Source organism: Notechis scutatus, chromosome 1, assembly GCF_049901735.1.
Source record: "Notechis scutatus isolate UNSWTSFEM ecotype Mainland chromosome 1, rNotScu1.2, whole genome shotgun sequence".
In the NCBI taxonomy this organism is placed as follows: Eukaryota; Metazoa; Chordata; class Lepidosauria; order Squamata; family Elapidae; genus Notechis; species Notechis scutatus.
The window spans coordinates 193,514,976-193,542,451 of record NC_142009.1 but is presented as its reverse complement, the minus strand read 5'-3'; the positions used below and the strand labels follow the sequence as shown (position 1 = coordinate 193,542,451).

The window sequence follows — 27,476 nt, the reverse complement described above, 5'->3', positions numbered from 1 at the left end:
ATAATCCAAACAATTAATAGTCATGGCCAGAAAAATAACCGCATCCTATCTCCCCAAACCTTCCTTACATACAGGGCCTTATCCTCTACCAGTTCAACTAGTCTTAAAACCATGTTGTTTAATTTTAATATGAATAAAAGTTAGCTACAACTAGGGAGGAAGCTGGAGTACACATGAATCTTAGAGCAGGACAATTGCATACAGGCCCTCAGCCAGAAGGTATTCACCCATGCCTTTTATTGACCTCTTTGCCCAGGAAGGTTGTATTTTTAGTGATTCCCCAGTTCCTTAACCATTTTTGTTGCTTGATCTTTGTGCTCAATATTGTGCTTCTCACTATATAGCAAAGACCGTACAGTAAACTGAACAACTACCTCTCTTCTTATGCAATTGAGAGGTAGTGGATGAAAGCAAAGACTGGCATTTCAAGATTGCCCTAAGGCTTTCTAAATTGTAGATTTCCTGGGAGTTCAGAGCAGTATCCTTGGTGGGAAAAGATTGAGCCTAACATACTGAGGTAAATTTAATGAGATTAAAGTATGCTTCATATTCATTTAAACATGCCATGTTATTTGGCAAGTTCCTATTTCCTTGAAATATAGGCTTACTATAATGAGCATCATATTCACCTGTTTTATTTTTTAAAAAAACCATTCAATTAACATTGGTATGATGTATCTTAAATGTACTTTAACTTTCAGGCAGCAGCTTTAGCCGCCGCAGCTGGTGAATCGAGAGAATTTAGTGAAGTTGGTGGTGTAGGTGGATTCTCAGAGAGTTCTTCGGCAACATCAAAGTTGAGTTCCAAGAGTGCTAAGGAGAGGAAGAACAGGCGGAAAAAGAGAAAGCAGAGGGAACAGTCTGAAGGAGATGAAAAAGATGAGGATGAATTTCACAAATCAGAATCAGAGGACAGCATCCGCAGAAAAGGCTTTCGATTCTCCATTGAAGGGAACAGATTAACCTATGAAAAAAGATTTTCTTCCCCACACCAGGTATGGAGAATATACGTGGAGAAGGTAAATCTGGAAGTTCAATGCACATTTTCACCTCTGTAGATTTTTGGATCACTTTATGGGTTATGCCTCAACCCTTTTTCTTCTCATGAGTCTTCTTAGTTGGTTACTTTTGGTATGTAATTGTGCAGAATTAGAATTCATTTCTATATTCTATATCCATTTCTGTCCAAGCCTCAAGAAAAAAACTTACTGAGTAAATTGTAAAGTAATTCTTTGGGGTACATCTTAAATGAGAAGAATACACCTCAATCTCCTGGCAATTTTTGCCATTCTTGTTCGTGTTCCTCTGCTTGCTTAGAAGAAGACAATAGCAAGGCAGCAGCTGCAAAAAGAAGGAACAGTGAATGCTAGAGAGCTCCAGGAATAATCTGTAGCCTTTTAAAAGGGGTTGTCGGGGCTTGGCTGGTCCCACAAAATACCAACTTTTGGTTTGCACAATAAAGCAAATGCTAAAATGATGCAAGCATGGATAAGTCAGGGTTTTACTAATTTATTTTTCATATTTCTGAACCACCCATCTCCCTCAAAGAAGGACCCTTTATGATTTATTACATATAGAATGTAAAGCCAAGAGAAATAGTGGTGCTAGTTTAGAAATTATTTAATAAATATTTATTTAATGTTTTTTTAAAAAAAAATAATGAAGATTGTTCCTGTACTCTTGAGAGACCCCAAAATATCTGTGTTCGTTCATTTCCTTATACTTAAGAAGGATCTTTAATTTTCCCATCGCCTTTCAATCTGTTTATGGATGTTTTCTGATCTTGCATTCTCTTACAGTCTTTGCTGAGCATCCGCGGATCGCTGTTTTCCCCCAGGCGCAGCAGCAAAACGAGTCTCTTCAGCTTCAGAGGCCGAGCAAAGGATCTTGGATCAGAGAATGATTTTGCAGACGATGAGCACAGCACTTTTGAAGACAACGAGAGTAGGAGAGATTCCCTCTTTGTTCCTCACCGGCACAGTGAGCGTCGCAACAGTACCATCAGTCAGGCCAGCCGATCATCTAGGGTGATGCCTATCCTTCCAGCAAATGGGAAGATGCACAGCACTGTGGACTGTAATGGGGTGGTTTCCTTAGTTGGCGGGCCGCCTCCTCTTATGTCACCCACTGGGCAGCTTCTTCCTGAGGTAATAAGAGATCAGAAGGGCAACTATAATTGGCTCAAGGACTGTACCAAATTTTGCCTAGCATGTGAAGAAAGGTGGGGGACCAATTTTGACAGGGAGATGCTTTCGGGAAGTTTGGAGTGGTGCGATGGCCTAGAAATGGAGCTTTTGCCTCACAATCAGGAGAGTGTGAGTTTGATCCTAGGTAGAGGCAGATATTTCTCTCTCTGGGCACACTGAGAATATATCTGCTGAACAAACCCCCGCATTGGCGACAGGAAGGGCATCCGGCCATTAAAAAAAATCTGCTACCTCCATTCAGTTGCCCAGACTCCACCCTGCAAGGGATCGTTAAAAGGGGTTGTTAAAAGATGATGATGATGATGATGATGATGATGATGATGCTTTCAGGAATTTTAAAGGATGGGATGGGTGCTTTATGCACCTGCAATGCTTAGGCATTCATTTGATCTGTTAAATTCCCCCAAACCCCCAAACCAGCAAAAAAAAAGGGGTCAGAAATCCCAAAAGGGTTAGTGGTAGCTTTCTGCAATGGACAAAACAGCATTCATTTGAAACTTAAATTCAGATCTACCTGCAGTTTGGTGTCGAAGCAGATTAAACTAGAAATGTTCTTTGCTACTATATTAGCTTGTAAATTCAATTAAACTTTTAAAAAAGTACCCCGAAATAGGCTTTCAGAAGAATGCAGGAGCTAAATTTCAGAGCTTTGCTATAATAAGGAATCTTGCACAAGAAAAATTCTTGATCATAGGGTGAACTAAAAGAATTTCCTTTCAGCTTTTTGAAAAGAATCATATCATCCCAGGTTATTCCAGCTGTGGTCTGTCAACACTGGGTGGTTATAGGTTTTCTGCTTCTGAGGTTTTGTGTGGACATACTTGTACTGTTCCTATTATTTTTGGGGGAAAGGAACACTGGTTTGCCTATTTCATTCCACCTCCTTTTCCATGCTAGGTGTTGCCCTCTCTAAGGACAGGACTTGTCAATACTGCCATTTTCTTGCAGCCCTAGTTGACCTGGAAGCTTCCAACTTCACCCCACACTCAGGGTTGAATGCTCTTTCAGAAGACTGCTACTTTCACATTCAGAAACAGCCCAACTTGACAAAGCCAAGCCCAGATCAGCTGCAAACTATTAGGCAATTTGATTGGTGGCTCAGTGTCCTATTCGAGGCCCCTGTTTAATCCTGCCCTGCGACATTTCAGGGGGAATGATTGCTGATAGCTTCCATACTGGAAAGCAGTGTTTGGTAGGATGGGAAATGAAGATAGGGAAATTGCTTTCCTAAATCTACTTTTCATCAAAACAGTAAGAGCAACATTTATCACGAGCCATATTACTTTGGCAAAATAGAGCTTGACAATTGACACAGGAAATTTTATTCAGGCATAACTTTTCTGGCAACTCAGAGGCCGGTGGTTAGTTCCTTAATGTGGCCATCTGACTGGGCATGTAGACTGAGAAGACTGAAAAAAATGTAGTTTAAATAAAGGAATTTTGTTTCATTGTGTTCCTGTTTAATTTTTCAATGGCTGTAATCACAACTTGGAACATTGGGTTAACATGAGCGGTGTTTCAGCAGTTTGTCATGTAACTAAATCAAAGAAACATTAACATTAAAGGGCAACGGAGAACTAAAACTCTCTTGAAGTGAGATTAAGACATTCAATATTTTTCCCTAAAGGATACCAGTCAGTAGTCATCTTTCTTTTTAATCCAGAACATGGGCGTCACATTGTCATCATGTGACTTCTCATGACTTTCCTCCCCTTTGCTAAACCAGGGGTGGATGTGGCCAGCGTGTGGTGCATACGGCCCATGGGCCACGAATTTGACACCCCTGATCCAGAAGAACAACACTATTTATGATGATGCATTGCTCTGATGGAAATGTTCTCATTTTTTAAAAAAAATGTTCCTGAAAACAGAAAATTAGGCTGACAATATTTAACTCGAGGACAGTGTCAGAGCAATGCTGCTGCTTCATATAATATGATTCCAAATGCTTCCGATTAAAAGAAATGAAAATTCAGGCTTCACAAATTCAAATGGCCACTAAATGGCAGCAAAAATACAGAAAAGAGACCCTTTGCTGCCATGTCCAGACTGTGCAGATTTATACAAAGTACACCTACCCAGTAGTACCTTTAGTCATTAGTGACAATTGCTAGATGGGGTAATGATGCTGATCAATGAGTTTCATACCAGACTTTCGTTTCTCTGTTCTTAAAAAAACCTCATTTTCATACTATACAAATAGAATGGAGAAATGGAAAGGGGAAAATTATAAGCCTAGTTCACAATAAATTTGAGCATTATAAATTGAAGTTGATGTAACTTTTTATTTGTATGCAAATATAATCAACTAAACCCTTAAGGTCCTTAATAAATTCTTAAGGCATCTTTAAATCGATTGCTTCCTTAATTAGGAATATTTGAGCAGCAGAAATCCAGATGACAGATGACTATAGAGAGTTAATATTTTCTGTAACTACTTCTGGGGAAACTTTTGCAAACAAGCATTGAGCCAAGATGCACTAAGCTTGATAATAAAAATGATTGTTCAAGCCAAATTATCTCTCTCACTCACTTTTTATATGCGGAAAATATATCAAAGAATTGAATATTGCCACCTTTAGTATTCTGTTCATGCATAGTCTGCTTTTACAAGTCAAAAATAACCCCATTCTTCCAATTCATAAATCCTATACTTTCAGGGTACCACTACAGAAACAGAACTAAGAAAAAGGCGCTCCAGTTCCTATCATATGTCAATGGATTTTCTCTCTGATCCTACTGCAAGGCAAAGAGCAATGAGTATAGCTAGCATACTTACCAACACAATGGAAGGTAAGCATCCCATGTAAACAACGCTTCTAAAATTCAGAGGGCAAAAGCTGAATTTCCATTTCAAAAACAAACATCTTCATAGCCATTAATTTAAATGTTATTAATTTGTTGGTGGCTATTGATTTTTGTTTTCTCGATATAAACTTTTTTCCTTATTACTAGTACTGAGGATATAATGTTAAGACCTAAAAAAGTATCTAATAAAGACAGCAGATTTGTTCTAGGAGAGAATTCTTAATGTTCTAATCTTTATTTATTTTTATTTTATTTATTTGATTAGTCAATCGCTTACAAGATAATAGGTTTAAACATAGTTATGAATACATGAAATGGATACATATAAGAAAAATAAAGAAACAATAGGACAGGGACCGTAGGCATGTTGGTGCGCTTATACACGCCCCCTACAGACCTCTTAGGAAAGGTGAATAGTAGACAGTCTAAGGTTAAAGTTTTTGGGGTTTGGGGAAGAAACCACAGAGTCAGGTAGAGTATTCTAATAATCTTCTGGATTATTTAGTTCAAAGAGCCAATCAAAATGGAGCAGAACAGTGCTTCTTTTCTGCTTTCAGTTTTCTCTGTTTACTCTGATTTTCATGCTGCAACAATTTCTTCAGCTAAAACAGGGTTCTAATTAGATCTTGCCTACTCTGGTTTTTCATAATATTCAAACGCAAACATAACAGCAAAGCACGGTTAACATGAATATAATACATATGATTTGCAAAGTAGCTTCAAATATTTCTGTAAGTTGGCACAGATTTAGGTATAACACCAATCATGGGTTGGGTGTGTGGTGTCAGATCAGAGTGTAGTCCTATTTCCTAAATGCCAATTGAAACTCTTAACTACAGTAGGCCTTTTGCCAGAAATGATGTGTTATGTCTCAACAAAGATGCATGCAATTTACCCTGATAAGGGGGTTCCTGTTGCCTCATCACTTCAGTGTAATTTTTTATCTCTTCTTCCGCTTTGCCTCATCCTCACTTGCAAAAACTAGAAGAAGGGTTAGGAGAGATAGCACAGGTAGACAGAAGCTCCTCTGACACTTCTACGTACAGAATCCTCTTTCATATTCCGAAAGTGCCAGAGAAGGTTGCAGGAGTCCTGGAGGAAGCTGTATAAACATCTTCTTATGGACTTTATAGAAGTAATGCAGCCATTTTGCTGCACTGATACAAATAATGTGGAGCTGTTTCATGAAGCAACTTTGGATGGATTCTCTCCTCAGAACTTGCCCAACCCTAAATTATAGTCAAGCAAGTCATTGATATGTGGCTACCAGAGAGGAAGACAGAGGAAGATCCCTTATCCCCACCACACATAAAAGAAACGTATTGCTAATATGCCTCTTCTCTCAATCCATGTTTAGTAAAGAATAGTTGTTTGCATTTTTCTGGCCATTTGTAAAAAATAAGATGAGACCTTGTTGCAGAGGGAAGTTATTCCTAGAATCGCTGCCGTGCTGGTTTCTTAACATGTGTTGAATGGATAAACTGGGTAACTTTTTGAACATTATCTTTCCATATGCTCTCTTTTTCACTCTTTCTAGAACTTGAGGAATCCAGGCAGAAGTGTCCTCCCTGCTGGTACAAATTTGCTAACATGTGCTTAATCTGGGATTGCTGCACTCCTTGGCTGAAAATAAAGCATATTGTTAATTTGATTGTGATGGATCCATTTGTTGACCTTGCTATTACCATCTGCATTGTTTTAAATACTTTGTTTATGGCAATGGAACATTACCCAATGACTCAACAGTTTAATAATGTACTGTCCGTTGGAAACTTGGTAAGTCTTCCGGAGTCTCATAAAAGAGCAAAGAATTACATTTATTGGATAGATTGCTGAATTTCTGGACTCTGCTTAGATCTAGTTTAAGTCATCCTTCAGGGTTCTATTCAAATCAATATGCCATGACTGAAATTTGATTGATTTTAATACTAGTAATATTTTGAATTCTACATATGAAGCTGAAGTGCAAGGAGGGCATGAGATCTGCTGCTTACAAAATCTGGCAATTTCTGGAAGGATTTGTTTTCTTCACTGCTGTTTCCATCAGCAGCTACAGGGGAGTCAGGAGGACAAATGATAAACACTGAAGAATAAGAGGAACTAGATCCAATGGACGATTAGCTGCCCATCAGAAATCCTGTCTTGAGGCAAAATGCTGAAAGAAACTACTAGTGAAGCAACATATTTTTTTTTAATTGTAAACCAGACAGACAGACACAGACATTGAATTTCTATTGCCAATTTTATAGTTGGTAAAATGTAAAGGAGGTGAACGTATAATTTTAACTCTTTTATTACTGAATACATAATGGTGAGTTGGAATTATAAAACTGTAACTTCTTTAGAAATATAAATGCTCACAATCACCTCTTCAGAAAAAGCTTGATTGTAAAGACCTTGCTTTGCATGCTTATATTCAATCCAGGGAATCACCTGTTTAAAAGAAAAAGTAGTGAGAAATTCTAGAGATGCACAACCATATAAAATAGACAAATGGTTTATGATTGGGGTCTTTAGTGGGAGGGCAGAGATCAGAATCTAGAAGTTCCAGCAAAACATTCAGAAGCAAAATAATGGCATAGACAGATAGTTAAAAGAATAAAGTACATAATAAATCTGAGTACTTTATATATATTCAGTCCAGGAATTTGTGATGAATATCAGAAATAAATTCAAAAGATCTCTTTGCACAAATATTTGTTCCCATTTTTTTTCTACTTTTCCATAGACTTTTCTAATAGTTGTTGTTAGATATGGGTGAATGCAACAGATGTTGTACAACTGGCACTGGGTATGCTCTCTGTTGCAATGCAGTATTCAGGGAAATTTTATAATTAGCACAGATTCGAATTGACCCCTCTGGCTTAACTGGAGTGATTATAGGGGTCTCCCACTTAGCGTGATCAACTGGCTCTAGTACTCCCTGGGCTATGAGTTTATCTAATTGTTCATCCACTTTGGGTCTCAAGGTGAAAGGGACTCGCCTTGGTTTTATTCTGACAGGTGGAATTTTTGGATCAAGGTTGAAGGAAATAGGGGTCCCCTTATACTTGCCTAGGGTTCCGTCGAACACATCCTTGAATTCAGACTGCAGGTCCTCTCTCATTTGATTGTGCTCCTCCACTTGCGTGGTGTGAATGGTCACTTCCACTCCTATGGCTCTAAACCATTCTATTCCGAGGAGGCTTGGTACTTTGTCCATGATGGTTAAAGGCAATTCACCGGGGAAGTTTCTGAATTTTACTGGAAAAATTCCTCTTCCTAACACGGGAATTCTGTTCCCTTGGAAATCTTTTAGTATTAAACGTGGTTTTAGTTGTTGTCAAGTTATGCCAGGGATTGCTTCTTTTATAATTGTCCAGGACACCATAGATATGTAGGATCCGGAGTCAATTTCCATATCACAAGGTTTTTCTCCTATTATCACTGTGATATTGAATTTCTTTGATTTATGGTAATCAGAATGCCCCACTATTGTGTGCTCATAGCCTCTGTCCTTCTCCATTCTATTCTCTTCCCTCCTGTAATTTGAATGAGGAGGTCTCTGGAATCCCCTTCGTTGTGCGCCACGTGGATGATTAGGGAACCCTGCTTGTCTCTGACTGGGGTATGCTGGCAGATTTGCTCTGCATGCTTCAGCAATATGCCCCCTTCTCTCGCATCGACGGCAGATTGTATCCCTGAATTTGCAAACCGCCCGGGGGTGGTTACCTTTACAGCCTGAACATCATAGGGGGCTCTGGCTCGTCCCTTGGAGCCCTGATCTTCTATCAGGTTTTATTCTATGTATTTCTTCCTCCTCTTCTTTGGAGAGTTCTCCAATCTCTCCCTCTCCCTGATATTTGCTGGTCGTCCCCCATGCTGAGTGAATGCTCTTGGATTTCTCAATTTTAGCTGCTAGTTTTTCTGAGATTTCTGCTGCTCGGGCTTCCTCTATTACTTCTTTTAAAGAGATGCTCTTTTTAGTTATCAGCTTCCTTTGCAATCTCAGCTCCCTCGTTCCAACTACAATTCTATCTCTTAAAGTTATTTCCATATTTTCAAACTCACAGCCTGCAGCAATATCTCGTAGGTTTGTAAGGTAATAATTTATGGTCTCACCTGGTTTCTTCTTCTCTGCGGTAAAAGTCAAGTCAGTGAGCCAGTGACGATGCAGTGGGAGCATAATGTTCTTCTAACATCTTCTGTAATTCTTTCCATTCCATTGTTTTCACATCTTTGGGAGCAGCTAGGGCTCTAGCTGTTTTGTAGAGGCGATTTCCATAATATCCCAGGAATAGAGCTCTCTTCCTCTGTTCTGTTGTATCTTGCAGTGAATTTGCTTCTAAAAACATTGGAATTGTCCCATGTACGTGACCCAGTAATGCTTTTTTGGATCAAAAGGTTCTGGTTGAGCGTGGGTGGACATTCTGATGATCAGCACGGTGATAGCAGGGTTCTGTTGTAAGAATTTTCCATCTTTGCCTCGTTTCCTTTGTTCTCTTCTAGAATCCCACCTTCGTTGCCAGCGTTAGATATGGGCTAGATTGAAGAGGCAGGACAACGATAGAAGGAAAGGATTTCTTTATTTAGCTCTGAACAAAAGACTGCCGCCCGGTGTGCCTGCTGTTCTTTTTACAGGCTGCTGTCCACAATTTCAGCCACTGACGGCTGTTCATTTTCCCACCTGGAAAATGAACCAATGGGGGAAGTCTGACATCACTGACTTTCCCCCATTGAATATCTAACAGTTGCTATTGCTAATGGAGGGATACCTATAGATCCTGATCTGACTTCTACTAGATAAAGAATACTGGGGAAAAACTTATGGGATAGCTTCCTTATGAACGGGAAGTGTGTGAGACTGAATCTTATGCCTAGTGGTAAGGATATACAAAAATTGTGGTATGCACATATCAAGATACATGTTTCCATTTCTCAAAATAGCAAACTCTTCAATTGGAGGTATTTTTTTTATATTTCCCTCTATCTTTCTCAACAACATTTTTATGAATAGACTGTTCACTGTTGGATGATGACAAATGATATTTTTTTGTATGTAGGTGTTTACTGGCATCTTCACAGCAGAAATGTTTCTCAAAATAATTGCCATGGATCCTTATTATTATTTCCAAGAAGGCTGGAATATTTTTGATGGCATCATAGTCAGCCTGAGTCTGATGGAGTTGGGTCTTGCAAATGTGGAAGGATTATCAGTTCTAAGATCTTTCAGATTGGTAAATATCCATAGGAGGTTTCAAGAAACATTTTGATCATATTATGTATTCAGAGTAATCAAATTGTGAATATACATACTGTATTCTGATATCTGAATGTTGTGCAAAAATAAAATAAGTCAGCAGCTAACAGCATAAAAAAATATAACAGCAGAATAAAAAATATTGACCAATATTTTCTTAGGTATTAAATTCATCAAGACCAATAAGATCTTTTCCAAAATAGGTTTGTACACATCTTGAGTCTCAAACACAATTACTTAAAGCCACCAATATATATTGATGTTACATATTCTAGAGAACCCTCACATGGATTTCTAATCCAGTGTCCATTTTCAGGAGCAGAATTTCTAAACAAAATTAAATTCTTGATGAATTGAATACCTAAGAAAAAATTGATCAATATTTATTATGAATTAAAAGTAATTCAAATCAAAAGTAATTAACACTGTTACTGATGCCTGTGTGCTTTTATTTTTTTCAGCTTCGAGTTTTCAAACTGGCAAAATCTTGGCCAACATTAAACATGTTGATAAAGATTATTGGCAATTCAGTAGGTGCCTTGGGAAATTTGACTTTGGTTTTGGCTATCATTGTCTTCATTTTTGCTGTAGTTGGAATGCAGTTGTTTGGCAAAAACTACAAGGAATGTGTTTGCAAGATTTCCAATGACTGTGAACTCCCACGCTGGCACATGAATGATTTTTTTCATTCTTTCTTGATTGTCTTTCGAGTTCTTTGTGGAGAATGGATAGAGACTATGTGGGATTGTATGGAGGTTGCTGGACAACCCATGTGCCTTACTGTCTTCATGATGGTCATGGTGATTGGCAATTTAGTGGTACGTATCAAAGAAATGTCCACTTAAGGCAAGTGGAACATTACAACTGGATTATTTAAATATTGACATTTAAAATTGACATAAAATTTAAATTTAAACCAGTTTTGATATTTCTTTTTACTTTTCTAGTCAGAAGGTCGTACAAATACTATATATATATATATATATATATATATATATATATATATATATATATATATATATATATATATATATATATATATATATACTTAAGTTTTCGCGGGTACTTACATGTATGGCATTCAGCTATGTTTGGGTATTTTCCCACGTCATTGTAGTTGTGCTTTTAAAGTTGTAACAACGTTTGGCAGAATCTCATCTGCCATCATCAGGCTTCTGTATAGTGTTCGTCTGTGAGTCACAGTGACTCACAGACGAACACTGTACAGAAGCCTGATGATGGCAGATGAGATTCTGCCGAAACGTTAAAAGCACAACTACAATGACGTGGGATAGGGTATTTTTTAAGAGTAAAAGATAAAGATGTTCTGTCCAGTTGTGTCCTAGTTGAGGTTGTAGTACTCTCCTCCATTTCTTGGCCGAGGATGCCAACATTGTCCAAAGACATTTTCCATGGTCATGTGGCCAGCATAATTATAAGCCAAAGGCACACGAAACACTGTTACCTTCCCACCAAAGTGGTACCTATTAACCTATTAGTCTTTGCATGCTTTTGAACTGCTAGGTGGGCAGGAGAGTACTTTTTAAGGGTACTTCTGTTATAATTGTCATGGACTACTTATCCTTTTTTATCAGGGAAGCACAGGAACTTTACTTTATATGAAGTCAGATCATTGATCCAATTAACTCTATGATGTCTATGCTACACATAGAGAAATCTTTTTGGCTGTGAAGGATGCTAATCTTAGATCAAAAGTGCAAATCATGATTAGGAAATCTCAATTATTACGTTTAGTCAGTAACAGTGTTAGAGAATCTTAAATAACCAAATTATTATTGAGAATATCAGAGAATATCACCTAACACAGAAGTGGGTTAATAATAATGCTGATCTATTTCAGTATTGGTTCCTTATGTTCAAAAAAGATATGAGATTAGGAAGCAGAACATAGGCATTAAAATAGTCTGATATAATCAAGTAATCAAGAAGAAGCAACACTTACACAAAATATTCAAACCTTGTGGCCAATAACATGATAAACTGAGTGACCCTGTTTTTCTTTTAATAGGTTTTGAATCTTTTTCTGGCCTTGCTCCTGAGCTCCTTCAGTTCAGACAATCTTGCTGCTACAGATGATGATAACGAAATGAACAACCTCCAAATTGCAGTGGCTAGGATTCAGAAAGGAGTAGATTTTATAAAAAGAAAAGCTCATGAATTTGTACAAAAGGCGTTTGTGAGAAAACAAAAGGCTTTGGATGAAATCAAGCCCCTTGAAGATCTAAACAATAAGAAAGACAGTTGCATTTCCAATCATGTGATAGTAGATATTGGCAAAGATTTTAACTATCTGAAAGATGGCAATGGGACTACCAGCGGCATAGGAAGCAGCGTGGAAAAATACATCATTGATGAAAGTGATTATATGTCATTCATAAATAACCCAAGTGTAACTGTGACAGTACCCATTGCTGTTGGAGAATCAGATTTTGAAAATTTAAATACAGAGGAGTTTAGCAGTGAGTCAGATCTGGAAGAAAGCAAAGAGGTAAGTCCTATGTAATACACAACACATATATTGTGTTCTTTTCAAAACATTATTTGCACTTATTAAAAAGTTAAACTGACAAGTACTGTTCAGTGATAAATCCACGTATCTTAATATAGTACGTATTGAATGCCAACATATTATAATTGTCCGTTAAGATCATTCTAGATATGTTGGCCTTTCTTAGAAGTTTAACATTAACATCATTAATGTTTTTATTTTTCTAACTTACAGAAAAAATACAGGTTTGCAATTAAATCTTCGTTATTCATAGCAGGATTTCAGGAAATACTCAAAGATGCTCCACAGCTATTTAGCTTATATTAATAACTGTATCCATTCAGAGGTGACTCAAGAGTCATTCTGTTCTTCGGCATTTACAATTGGCTCAAATGGGATGGAAACTAACTTGCAGCATTAAGTGTAAATCAGTCATGTTCTCAGTGTTAATTTTATCCATTCTAAATGAGCTATTGATGACAAGTTTGATGAAAATTGCAGTATTCTGCACAATCATACCAGCATTCACACAAAAAGTGGGTGCACTTATTTTACTTGGTTTGCTTTCTATGTATTATTTTGTAAATCATTTGTGGTTGAAGTTTTTTTAATGAAGGATCAAAGAATTGCACGCTTAAATCCTTTGCAAACCAGCTATAAAGCCATTTTTCTTTTTCCCAGTTTTTCTTGGTGAAGTATGTCAGCCATTCCTATTGAGGTTTCAATTGCATTTATGGTATTACTTTGAGGAAAAATTTCAGTCTGCTTCATTAAAGCCAGACTTAGAACCTGGTTATTGTTAGAACCTAGCTATTTATGAAATTTTTTTCAATTGTTTAGGTAACGGATAGTGATCTCTTTCATTCCAGAGGGATGTAACTGAAATAAAATAGTCCTTGGACTATGAAAAAACTGAGCCATTTGATACTCACAGAAACCATTTATAATTTACTGATTGGTTTATAAAGGGTTAGATTAGAGCAACCCCAGCTTTTAGAAATACCAAATGACATATAATTTGATAATTAGCTATTTTATATAACTTGTATTTCATGGCAAAGGTTTTCCAGAGCAACTTATAGAATCATTGTAATTGAAATAATTGAAAAATTGTAATTAAAATAAAATAATCGAGATGGGAAAAAAATCAACAAAATAGTAGTTCAATTTAAATGGTAATTTACAGATGAAAAGCTAAGTCCTCAAAGCCAAAAAGGCTTACATTCCTTTCCTTTAATCTAGTATTATATTACAGGCAATATAAAAATTATGGTAATTTTCCTATCAAACCACTTCTAATATTTTCAACTTTTGATATTTTAATGTGTAATCCAGAGAAATTTAAATTTTCAATCTCATTTATTTCCACAAAAGAATTTAATAATTGCTTAAATCTCTCTCTTTTAAATTTAAATTTTTATTCTTAGTCATGATGTTTATACCTTTTTACACTTTATACTTTTTTAATGACCGTACTTTTATACCTATTAATGGCCGTATCCAGTTCCCTTATGCTCTAATAAAGATTTAATCAGATTTGTTTTCATACATTTGTGCAATGAAAAACTTTAATTGCTTCTAAACATGGCTTATTTGATTTATTCAGGGTTTTTTATACATGATTCATCAGAATCCATAAATATTTCACTAACTATATTACGGTTTTTAAAAAAGCCACTGACTATTCCTTAAGTTTGAACTTCTTGAGTTCTTTATCACCATCAATCATCTTCTGTTAATGTTTATTAACATATAGTTATATGATATAATTGCATTTCTTTAAGATTTTGATATTGTTTTAAGTTACTTTGGAAATAATTTGTCCATCATTTCGTAAATGCAATTCTTCAAGGATTGAATTTTAACACTGCTAAATACTGAACATCTAAATACTGGACATCTGTTCTGTTAGATAAACTTTTGAAATTGCTGCCATCTCCAGAGGTGAGAAAAAAGGCAATATTCATTTATTCGTTCATTCATCCATTCCAATATGGTAATTCTATACCACCCAATTTCTCACAGCTCAAGATTCTTTTATCCTGAGTTCCCAGCCTCTCTTTCCATTTACCTTTCTACAGCAGTTTTTTTTTTTCTTTGTACTTGGGAGGCTAAAAGAGACAGAGAAAAAAAGAAAATATTTCCACACAAATACTTTCAGTCAATACTTCTTGAGAAATTAGAAAGTTTCCACTCACCATTTTAATCCTCCCATCTTTTCTCACTATTTCTCCCATTATTATTTTTTTTAAAGAACTTCTGTAAATGAGAAAATGAGAATAATTGTGCATTCTCTTCTAATTACTACCACTGGGTGTCTCCATCCAGTCTCTCAAAAACAAAATCTAATAACGTGAATTATCAGTTCTGAAGATTGTTGATTGTAAATCTGTCCTTGATTTCCAAAGGAGAGATTTAGGCCACAGTCCTCCTTTCTTTACAGGAATTCTCCATGTGAACAAGGAAAGATTTGGGAAGGAAGGCAGGGGTGGGATTCAAATTTTTTAACTGGCTCTGTGGATATGGCTAGGTGGGCGTGGTTAGGTGGGTGTGGCCTTGTGACTGGTGGGCGTGGCTTTTATGCAGCACACTCCCCTCCATTTTTTTGCCTCCTGGGTCTCAGGGAAGCCTCCTGGGGGGCGTTTTTGCTCCCAGGAAGCTTCCCTGGGGCTCAGGAAGGCAAAAAACGGAGCGTGGGGGGTGCATCTCCCCCCGCCCCCCCCGCCCCCCCTCCCCATGCCCCTTTTTTCCTCCTGGGCCCCGGAAGCCTCCTGGGCGAAGCAGTAAGACAGCGAGGGGGATCCTGGCACAGCTGATCATAGGAACAACTGATCGTTGGGAGGTGGGGAAAGAAATACCTTAAGGAGTGACTGGGCGCGGGACAATGCAGTCAGCGATGTCGGGCATGCGTGCGATAAGGACTAACTGGGTGAGGATGGGAGGGGCGGGTGGAGAAGGGCAGAGCCAGCCAGGTGCAGGATTTGCTGGTTCTCTGAACTGTGCAGAATCGCAACTACTGGTTCTATAGAATCGGTCCGGACTGGTAGAATCCCACCTCTGAAAGAAGGGGCTACCACTCAACTCATATTACTCCTCTTATTGAGATGTTGTAGAGTTTCATCAAGGATTGTGTTTCCTTTTACTCCTGACTGGCATTGCACCTTGTATGGTGACAGGCTTCTTATCAAAAGAAAAGCCTAGTGGGATCTTAATATCCTCTGAGAAATTATAATAAAACCTTTCATGTTGCTCATCCACAGAAAATACAATGAACCCTTAAGCTCGTGCTAAAATTTTGCAGAGACATCAGTGAGAAAACATGTAACTTTCCCTTCATACATATATTAGTTCTGAAGATTTTTTCATGCAAATAAAAAAATGATGAAAATTGACTTTTCAAACTCATGTCTGACTCTTTGTGCTTCTGTAAGCTATTCATCTATGGCTAATTTGCGTAGCCTATGTTAATAATACAAATAATTGGAACTGCCTTGGCAAATAGCCCTGGCAATAAAATGTGTGGCCTGCTGTTAGAAAGCTCAGTTATGCAAAATTTTCCATAATTAATTTGTCATTACGTAAGTCAACCCTTGTCTTGATTTCTTGATCTTAATTTTTTAAAATGTTTATTTAAATGATTTATAAAGTCTCCTGCCCCAATCTCACAGGATAAATTATTTTGACGAGTAAGGAGAGAGTGAAGTCCATTTGCATCAACTCCACTGCACACATCTAAATTTGGATCCAATTCAGATTTTAGTGATATAAGATGGATAGAAGACATTTGTTTATTGAGTTTGATTGTGAAACTCTAGGTCATGTTTTATGATGAGTACTAACAGTAAGGCTAGATCTTTAAAGTACATATGAATGTTCTTGCTTTGTGCATGATTTTCAAACAAATTGCAAGTCTTCAAGTAAACATTCCAATTCAACAAGTCAATATAGTTTCAATCGTAAAATTTCATTTCCATTTCATCTTGGTTCTTTATTATAAATTCTAAGACTGAGCAGTGCATGCTTCAGGGCCAATCTGGCCATTCTTCATATAAAAATAAGCAGTTATATTTAAGAAAAATAGTCATATTGGTAAGTCAAATCATATCTACCTACCCAAGTTAAACGCCAAGATACTGTATGCAAATTTATTTCCTACCATTCTTCTCACAGGATTAAAATCAAGCTGGATCATTCAAGAATGCAACTCTGGTGCTTTGTTGTCAGACAGCACCGAACAGCACCAATATTACACAGGTTACTTAAGCAAGTTCTACCTCTGTATGATATTTTTTTAAATGGGTACTGACTGGCCTGCATGCTACTCTGCCATCTCCCTTCCCCATTCATTGCAGTATTATAGAAACCTCACCGCTACTCCCTGCTGAGTCACATGACTCACATCCCAGCATGGTCAGGCAGTACTGGCAACTAGAACATTTGTAGGATTTCAGACTTTAATTCACCTGTGTTTCTTTACCATACAATTTTAGCAATGTGAGCAAGCTGCATGTAATGTATTCAACTTTGAAAGCATTGGTTTAGATTAATTCTGGACAAACTAAAGTATTCACTGTTTTAATCAAACTGGAGTGAACTTTATTCTACTTACAATTATACATTGTTGGATTATCTTCATGCTCTTTGAGGTTTTTTTTAATGAGGATCTTCATTTTAATAAATTTCAATGCCACATATTACCAATTGTCTGGCATTCAGTTACATGATTTATAAAAAAGAGAAACTTTTCAATGAAAGTATGTTGACAAGGTGGAAACACTGACAACCAAGCTCACAATCATGACAGTTCCTCTCACTGACTTTGGAGGTGATAAAATGGCAGTTTTTTGGGCCAGAGAAATTTTAATTAACTGTAGCACAAATAATATTGTCTCATGATGGTCTTCATCAAGTCCCCTCTGATTGATTTTTAAAGCTTCAAACTTATTCACAAATGTAAAGATTTACCTCCTTATTCATAGGAATTGTGATTTGGACATGAACTCAAGATTCATCCCTGTGTTTCCCATTTCACTTTTTTCCCCTGCACATACCTGCAAAAAGTTGCATTTAACAAAATATAGTTTGGCCCTGAGACTTGTATACCAATCCAAAAACTCATTTCTAGACAAAATTAATGGGCAACTGTGACACGTTTAGAGAGATTCATTGAAAATCTAGTTCCAACACATCCATATAAAGTAACACATATTCTTCCAGAGACATTATCCTTAGTACTGGAATACATTCCTCTTTCTCAAGTGTGGAAATATAACAAGCATATACTGCAACTAAAAAGCATGCACAAATTTGCTTCTTTATGCTCAAAATTTTAAGAACTTGATATGTTGGGTAAAATAATTTTTATTGTACTGAAAGAAAAGTCTGCCTATACACAGCAGAGGTAATGAAATAATGACACTTCAAAGTTTATAATCACTATAATTTAAAAAGAAAAAAATGGGGCTATTAAATTATTTTATAAATAGAACCACTTTAAAACCATTGATAATATTGCTTGCCCCTGTGTTAACAGATAACAGATAATCAGAGTTGGAAGGGATCTTATAGGTCATCTAGTTCAATTCCCTGCCCAAGCGGGAGACCCTACACCATTTCTGACAAATGGCAGTCCAATCTCTTCTCGAAGGTCTCAAGTTAACAATTCATAATTAAAATGTTGACAAACATGATATACTGTATAAACAATCCATTGTTCCAAATCAAAAGAAGATTTCTCCTTCCCCTGTGGTGTTATGATCATTAGCCGCACTTCATGCTGAGGAAAAAAATCTCCACCAGTGTACATAATGTTTATTTTTCTAGACTACAACAAAAACTAGTCACAACATGGACAGTCCTGACTTTTCTTGGTGTGATATACAAGTAGCTGGACATTGCCTTCATGTTTTGTCAACTTCCTAGACTAATCTGGGTGTTTCTGGAAGATTCTTATCTCAACTCCTATCCAGAGTTGATCCTGCTCAGATTTTTAAGTAGACTAAATGTTGCCACCAAGCTGGGTTAAGAAAGAATGATTTCCTTTAAATTAAGATTCTTCTCCCCCAGATATATGATAAATATAAATAATCAAATAGTTTCTACATGCTGTCTTCTAACTCCCATCATTCTGTGATAATCCCCATTTAGCCTTTTCTCCCATTAATCCCATTCCCTAATTTCTAATTTTAATTAAAGAATATAACACGAAGAGTTCTTTTTAACATTTTGCTTAAAATCTTATTTTTTTAAAAAAAAATCTTTCAAAGTGATGAATATGAATACAACTATGGGAATCATAGCAGTAGTTGATTTTATTATATAAAAAGGGCACTTTCAGAACGCTTTAATTAGGCTGGTTCGCTGCTTTCTGAAACTAATTAGGCTGGTTCGCTGCTTTTCTAAAAGTATTCTCTGGCAATCATGCTTAACTTTGATATTAGCTTCACTTTTCTAAACTGAAAAGTGGTTTCCTTTTGCCATGTCATTTTGCTGAATGAATGAAAGCATGATAACAAATTTGATGTGTATTTGAACAAGAATATTTCCTAATTGCGTCTGTGCATTTGTACCTTTTATTGCTATATATGATAGATTTCTGAAAATTAAAGCAACAGTGAAAAATATATCAGAATATACTCATTACATAATTAGCAATGTATAATCTCATGCATATATTATGCAGAGAGAAAGAATATGTTAATATTTATATAGCCTCTGAACTTGAATAACATTTTTAAAGTGGCCTATTTCTCATAGGAAATTGTTTAGTAAGATGCCAATCATTGCATGTTTTGCAAAGGATGGTGGAGGTTGACACTCTATTTTAACAATTATTTTATTTCATCTTGGTATTTTGGGGTCTTTATATAAATGAGAGTGCTCCTCACAAAAGAAAAATAGTTAGTATACTTATTTAGTGTATGCTTAACATCTAAGTGCAATACAAGATTTATTTTTCTCCCATCAATTCTGTCAGGTAGGTTGGGCTGAGAGAGCATGAGTTTCCATGAGAAGTACTAGAATTTGGGTCTCCCCATTCATAGTCCAACACATGGACTTTGACTGAAACCTAAATGTAATTTTAAATTATTTACAGCTATTGTATATTCTTTTTGCAATTCTAATTATTGGGGGTAATTAAATTTGCTGATGAATGTGAATACCGGAGTAAGCAGGCTTAGCAGTAGAGAGCAGAAGAAATGGTCTTGAAGGACAGGATGAAAAACTACTACTAAAACAACTGTCAGCTAAAAAAGAAGTATGGGAGGAATGTAATCCAGTATGAGACATTCCCTAGTTTTCATGAAGATAAGGAAGAGAGGGGGGAGCCCATTAAGATTTTCAAGGTTCTGTTATATAGCTGTACAATAAAAGTAGTCCTACCATTCTACATAATATTGGATTCTTAGTTTACCTGAAAGGGTAACATCAACAATTTCAGTCTTGTCTGGACTTCATAATCTGTCTTTTAGAAGTTTATAGATATATCTGGTTCTCATTTGAAAGTAGAACATTTATTAAAATTCTTATGTTGTGATTTTAACTTTCCTTCTAATAAGTATTATCAATCAACACTCTGAAAGATTTGCTGTTACTTGGATTGTTTCCAATCTAGAGAGAAGTTTGACAATGAGAAAAGTAAGCATGAGAAAATAGTGAAATGCTTGATGAATTGTTCAAAACTTGAACAAGGGAAAAGACAAGAAAGTCTAATGTCTCTTTGGTTGTTTGATACATGTATGGATGAATGTATAAGGAAAGCTTGTAATGAAGGCAAGGATATATTGCCTAGCAGCATAATTGTGAATGTACCTTTGTATGCAGACAATAGCATGTTGTTGGCAGAGAACCCCAATGATTGGGAGTGAAAGAGATTATATCAAGAAATATGAATCTGCCATCAGTTATTCAAATAACAAGGCAGTCATATTGAAGAGGGAAAATGTACTTAAGTGAATGACTGCAAGTTATATATTGTAACAAAGACTAAAGCAAATTATTGAATTTATATACTGTTGGTAAAATATTGACCAAAGTTAAGAAAATGAGTGGAGATGTTTTAATATGTGCAAATGCTGGCAGCAGGTAGTGGATTGTTTATGGTTTGTTGTAAACAATGAATATTGGTCAGAAGAAGCAAAAGAGTCTGTATGAAGTATGTTCTTGCTTACTTTGTTGGATTAAAGGAGGGTAGGAGATATCAGGAGAAATATCACAGTAAACTGAATGCAGTGCAAACAAGTATGTGTTGTAAAAAAAGAAAAGATAGGGTCAAGAATGAACCGGTGCTGAATGAACCTAGAATGAATAGAAAGTTGAATATTAGTCTGAAAGAAACATGACGAGGTGCTTTGGTCATAAAAACAGAACAAATGAAGCTCTAATTACAACAATATATAAAGGAAGAATGAATGAGTCAAGACAAAAGTGAAAACAGAAAGTTGTGATTGGATAGGTTCTCAAAAAGAAAGAGATGACAAGTTTAACAAGCAAATGTCTATGTTTAAATCAGTCTATGGATGTATAAAGTTCATTTGCAAATATTAGAAAGTGTGGAAAGGTAGAACGAAATAGTGTATATTTCTTTTTTCTTACTTCATGTTTTTAATTCATTTGGCTTACTCTTTCTTAACCGCTTTCTGCATTCTGCAAGGAAAAGTGTGATATGTATGTCTGAATATATGGCACTGTGTTCACCTGTGCTGTGACTTGGTTATCTTATTTTCTTAATAGCTGTCCTGGTCCATAGCTCCAGCTGAAGTGTTTGAAGATGGTTAGTTGATCACCCTTCTCCTCTGTACTCTTTCTGAGATTACAGCAGGGCTATGGAGGCACCCCTCCAATTTAATCATCTCTATCGGTCAGTAGCATGAGCAGAGCTCAAGTGCTTGGGGTCTTTCATTTTCGTAATGGTTTGGGTTCTAGGCAGCATCTAATTCAGATGTTGTGGTTATTATGAAAACACCATCTTTTCTACTGAGAATAATTTTGCAAGCCTAAATTTGCAATTCATTAATTGTAAATTCCTAGGCTAAATGTAAGAGTACTTACTTGCATGATATCAGTTCCTCTATTTTTTTCCCTGATCTTTTTGCTTGCACATGAAATACCCAACATATATACGAATGACTTGCAGATGAAGGATATTTAAAAAAGAAAATAAAGAAATGGTCAAATTTGGATTTGTGGTTTCTTTTACCTCATTGCTTATGAAACAATACACAGAAAGTATTTTACCTCTTTATTGAAATGAATATGTTAAATATACCATCTTTTTTTTCTGGAAAGCAAAAAGATGCCTGTTGTTTACTTTGATTTTGGCTTTTGTGCTCCTATTGCTGTTAACAATAGTGCTATAAAACAGGGATGAAATGATGCAAGCAAACTGCTATACAGTTCTAAATTTTAAAATACGGGATGATTTGATGTTTAAACATAAAATATACATAACTAATATTATAAAACCAGATTGGAATTCATGTTTCAGGCCAGCAATGGTCATGGGCATAAGAGTTTTCATTTATATAGAGAAATTTAGTGCATCTGAATAATCTCCATTTATTGCAGTTTTTGTATAAGAGATTGCATCTGGCCTTTTCTAGTAAAATGAATGAGGTAGTGAATGCTATAATTCCTGTACATGTACTTATTTCATAAATTGTGCACTGTCCACTGGAATGTTTTTGAGTTGCTTGAGATATGCATATGCATAATTGTACAGCTTTACATAGAAGCCAGATACCGATTTCAATATAATACAGTATAATTCTATATATTATAGAAATTTCATTCAGGATCAATTTATAAGCATGGTAGAATATGTCATTTATGATTAGCATTAATTGATTATGTGCCATCATGAGTATAATATGTGGAAATGATTCTTGTGCAAAACCTATTCTTGGATGCAGTTGGAAGGAAAAGAAACAGAATTGTTATAACCATGTACTTCACAAATGGTGATGTACAATAAAATATCAAAAAATCCTGAATAGAAATGTATAATGAAACTGACTCTCAGGGTAATATGATTTTTTTTGAAATGTTATTATTTTGACTGGTTTTGAAAATATGCCAGTTGATTACAGAAGCCTGCTTGGACCATGTGATCAAGAAGTTATATTCTACTTCATTTTAGTTAGACTATTACTGGTAATTAAAGCATAATTCTAGATTTTCATAACTAAAAACTCAATGAAAAGTATCAAAAATTGTAAATTTTATTATGATTATTTTTAATATGGTCAGTATAGAGTAATTATTTGTACTCTCAAAAATATATAATTATGAATGAATATGCATTGTTTGTATTTCCATTACAGCTCTACTACATGACATTAATAAGGTTATTTTTTAAGTTAACTATAATTCATACATGTTATGAATACAGTAGCATGTTCTCTAAGCAATAATGTCTACTTTGTTTACTGATAGTGAAATATTTGGAAGTTGATCTTCTTTGTAATACAAAATTAATCCCCTAATATTGGTTTACATAGCAACTAGGAGAATTGAGTTTGAAAAATGCCTTCAGACTAGTTCTGATTTGTTTCCTACTGTAACATTTCAAAATTCAAGTAACAATAAACTGTTGTTTATTGCTGGGTGTAATTATTTGAAGCCTTCTAGAAATAGATTGCAGTAACCAACATGAAATTCTAAATATTTTTCAGAAACAAATGTTTTAATCACAAACTGGCTGAAATAAGCCAGGTATTTTCCTCCATAACAGAATAGACATGCTAACCATTATCCTTGAGATGGCAAAAAATTAGACTGACACATGTTCCGTCCTCATCATGATTCTGTCCTGCATCTGATGCCTGCTTTTAAAATCATTTGACCACCTTAAAAAGACATGAGCCACAGAGGAACAGATTTTACATACCTTGAGGCTCCTTTTGGATGATGTCAGAATAAAGGGCAGGGAGGGGGGACACACTGATACAGCAAAAGAAGGTTTAAGCTGTCTCTTTCAGTGGTTTGGGGTTAGGGTTACAAGCATCATCCTGGGGACACTGTGTAAAAAAAGATGTTGCCAGATGTTTATGTGGTGGTTAGGTACAAATGGGATGAGACTCTTCAAATACCTGCTTTCGTTGACAAAAACTGCTTGGCTCATCCAAAGTACTTTCTGTAAGTTTTAAAAGGTAACTAAATCTTTCTGCTGTTTATAAAATTAACATCTCAAACTGGAGCAGAACAAAGATGGTAAAGTACTTTCTTCATCAGACTAATATTTAAGCTGGTTAGAGTTCATGAAACCAGCTTGATGCCTATGAATAAATGGCCATAGCTTTAACTTATTTTTAAAAAAGACCGATACAAGTATGTGACAATTCACCATCTGCTTACATCATTCCCACATAAAGTTAGTTACTTACCAGTGCAGCCATTTTGTTAATGTTATACATGTTAATAACATTGTACAAGGCTAAAAATGACATGATCACTACTTTTATTCACAATGGTACTCATATTATCTTCATGGGGCACAACATTCATTTCTATGAATAGGATCAGGAAATCAGTTGAAAGCTTAGTCAAAAGCATTTCTCATCATTAGGGTAAAGCCTTGCTTCCAAAACAGGTCAACTTTGCATTTTAAATGCTATGCCAAATAATACATACGTACGTTTCACTATGTACTCAAAGGACATATATGTGTACCATGCAAGAATAAAAAGTAATTTTAAAATGCACAGTCATTTGTGCAAGTGCATTGCCAGAAGAGAATGCAAAATAATGGCTCTTGCTCTGAAATTAATATGCTGCTTTCCTTTCTGAATTACAGAAACTTAGAAGTACATACACACTGATAATTTGTGTTTTCATGTCAGTGGGAAGTAACCGGTTAAATATAGTTTGCTGCTTATGCATATTCTATCTGCATCAGACATGAAAATGCTGCTTTCAGTTTTTGGTTGGTTTGGTCATAATTTTGGGGAAATGCTGCAATTCATACTGCTCTCTGTTTTACCTCATTTGAATAACCAGCTAGCTATGGATCATGCTAATAAAGCATTTCTGAATTTTTAATTCTGTAATTGGCTCACGGTGTTAACAAATTTGGTTCCAAATTGTGATTCGTAGTATGAATATAACAATGCATCATGGAGAAATCCATGTGAATATAATTTCTTATGCTTTCGTGTTCAGGAAATAAATTGGTATTAATATATGCGTAGGCTAATTTAAGTTTTATTTCAAAGTTCCTTTTAAAAAAGAGAGCATTCTGAAATGTACTAAGCACATCCAAGGCCGTAACAAACAAAGCTGTCATTAACAGGTTTTTATTCATTTGCAGAAACTAAATGCAACTAGTTCATCTGAAGGTAGTACAGTTGATGTTGGAGTTCCCCAAGTTGGAGAACAACCTGAAGCTGAACCCGAAGAAGCTCTTGAACCAGAAGCCTGTTTTACAGAAGGTAAATAATATAAAATATTACAAATCTTTCCGTGGCTGTCTTAAGGGCCCTGAATCTAGCAAAGGACACAACTGGAATACAAAATGAGTTGTGCAAAGGCCTTCCTAGTAACACTGACTCTTCAGCAAGAGCTGTGAGTCTAGGAAGACACCTGTATCACGTACCAACCTTGAAGGGAGAGGTCAAATCCCATTCAAGATGGAATATTTTCAGATCTGGACATTTCAAATATGCATAGCCATATCATCTTCATTGGATTGAGTAAGAGACAGTTCCTCCCCATCCAAACTTCCAGGCACCGGGACAGAATCTTGAATCAGCTGAAATACATGTATACAAAGCCTCAGTTGTAATAAACAATTTCCTTTGAAACTGTCCTATGAAAACTGATTTTGACAATATAGTAGATTTCCAAAGCATCATTTCAAATGTAGACCTATTAATTTTAGAATGAGAAAAGGCTCCAAAGCCATCTGCTGGTTTAAGAGTATATTCTGTTCAAGACATGTAGTACTATAACTATTATTCTGTTTTCATTTGCCATATCATTTTGCATATTTTGCCAGGCTGCATCCGGAAATTCAAGTGCTGCCAAGTCAGTCTAGAAGATGGGAAAGGAAAACTATGGTGGAATCTTCGGAAGACTTGTTACAAAATCGTAGAACATAATTGGTTTGAGACTTTTATTGTCTTCATGATTCTCCTTAGCAGTGGTGCTCTGGTAATTTTTAGAACTTGAAAACCATTCATTATCATAGAGATTTAGCGTAGGAAATAACCCAGACACATAATTATCTGAAAACCTCTGAATTTCTAGTAGGGATTATCTTTTCTATGAGTCAGAGCTATCCCTAAAGTAGTATGATTTTATTACTTAATTGTTAGAGTTATATCCCACCTTTCAGTCAGGAGCTCAAGGTGCTACCCATAGCATTCTGCCTTACCATTTTTCCTCACAATTACACCTCTACAAGTATATTTCACTGACACAGCAATTAGTCACAGTCACAGTGAACCTATGTAGTTCAGGGTAGGTTTGAAGCTGGGTTTTCCCAGTACCAGTTAAATACCTGGCTTTCTGCACCAAAGTTGTTTTCAATACATGTTTTCTCTTTAAATTGTTCCATATAATATTCCTACAGAAGAGGGTTGATTTTTTTGATATTTTAAACTCCACCATTACTTCTCTGTGTGGGATTAGAGAGAGAAATGATCAGTTCGACTTTTTTAGGTTTATAGGACTTTGGGTCTAAAGTCAGAATTAGCATGACATTTGCCTTTGCCCACCTTTGAAATTTTTTTTGTAACTTTATTTTTCTATGGAATGGAACAGAAGAAACATAAGAGCTACATATGGTTAAACAACTTTATTTAGCTTAGTTTGTGAAATTTGGGAGTGGAATCCCAAGGATATATCTTAATTTAATTAAAGATGCCAATGATTGATTCTGCAATGCACTACATATAAAACATGTCATCAGCCACTAAGGTATGGCTTCTACCAGTAAACTCTATAAAGTAGACTCTATAAATATAAAAAAAATGCTTTTGATATTTTTATCATATTCTGATTTAATATATATATTGATTAAGGTGAAGCATTTGAGCCTTTCAGTAGAAAGAGGGGAGGATTGGTTTTTAGTTCTAGAACTGAAAAGCAAATAATAAATAATAAGCCATGCTAAAACCATGGGTTGGGGGGAACTTCTGTCCCCAGGCTTTCGAAGACATATACATTGAGCAACGCAAGACTATCAAGACCGTATTGGAATACGCAGACAAGGTCTTCACCTACATCTTTATTTTAGAAATGCTTCTGAAGTGGGTGGCTTATGGCTTTCAAGTCTATTTTACAAATGCCTGGTGCTGGCTGGATTTCCTCATTGTTGATGTAGGTATTTTTTTCTTTAACCAATTAATACATTTGTAGCATGAATGTTTATAAGAATCATTGTATATACAATAAACTCACTACTTTCAGAAAAGGAAAACTTCTGCTTTCAGCTGGGTGAATGGTGTTCAGTAGAATTGCCACTGAGCGGAGTTCCCTTGGTGAAGCAGAACTTCTGGAACCGGAATACAGAGAGGTAGAAGTATGGTGCCCCTATCAGCAGGAAGCTTGAAATGAGATGTAATAGGACATCTGCAGGTCCACCAAATTAAAAACTTTCTTATTTCCTTGATAATATTTGAGGAAGGAAGCAAAGAATGGCCAAACATTTCTCCCCTCTTCACTACCTTTGTTCATTTCAGCCATCTCCAGAGTCATATCTGATTCCTTTTCA

At 35.9% G+C, this 27,476-nt stretch overlaps 1 protein-coding gene across 2 annotated transcripts in view; it reads left to right on the top strand.

Moving 5' to 3' along the window:
- Positions 1-27,476, top strand: part of SCN2A (sodium voltage-gated channel alpha subunit 2) — a 108,038-nt gene that overhangs the window by 68,656 nt on the left and 11,906 nt on the right. For both annotated transcript variants that reach the window (XM_087949806.1, XM_026674382.2), the window contains 10 exons: positions 702-995; positions 1,800-2,147; positions 4,868-5,000; positions 6,553-6,791; positions 10,058-10,231; positions 10,716-11,072; positions 12,284-12,763; positions 25,071-25,191; positions 25,758-25,912; positions 26,909-27,082. In XM_087949806.1, coding sequence (XP_087805932.1) covers positions 702-995; positions 1,800-2,147; positions 4,868-5,000; positions 6,553-6,791; positions 10,058-10,231; positions 10,716-11,072; positions 12,284-12,763; positions 25,071-25,191; positions 25,758-25,912; positions 26,909-27,082 — 2,475 coding nt within the window. The remainder of the gene's footprint in view (positions 1-701; positions 996-1,799; positions 2,148-4,867; positions 5,001-6,552; positions 6,792-10,057; positions 10,232-10,715; positions 11,073-12,283; positions 12,764-25,070; positions 25,192-25,757; positions 25,913-26,908; positions 27,083-27,476) is intronic.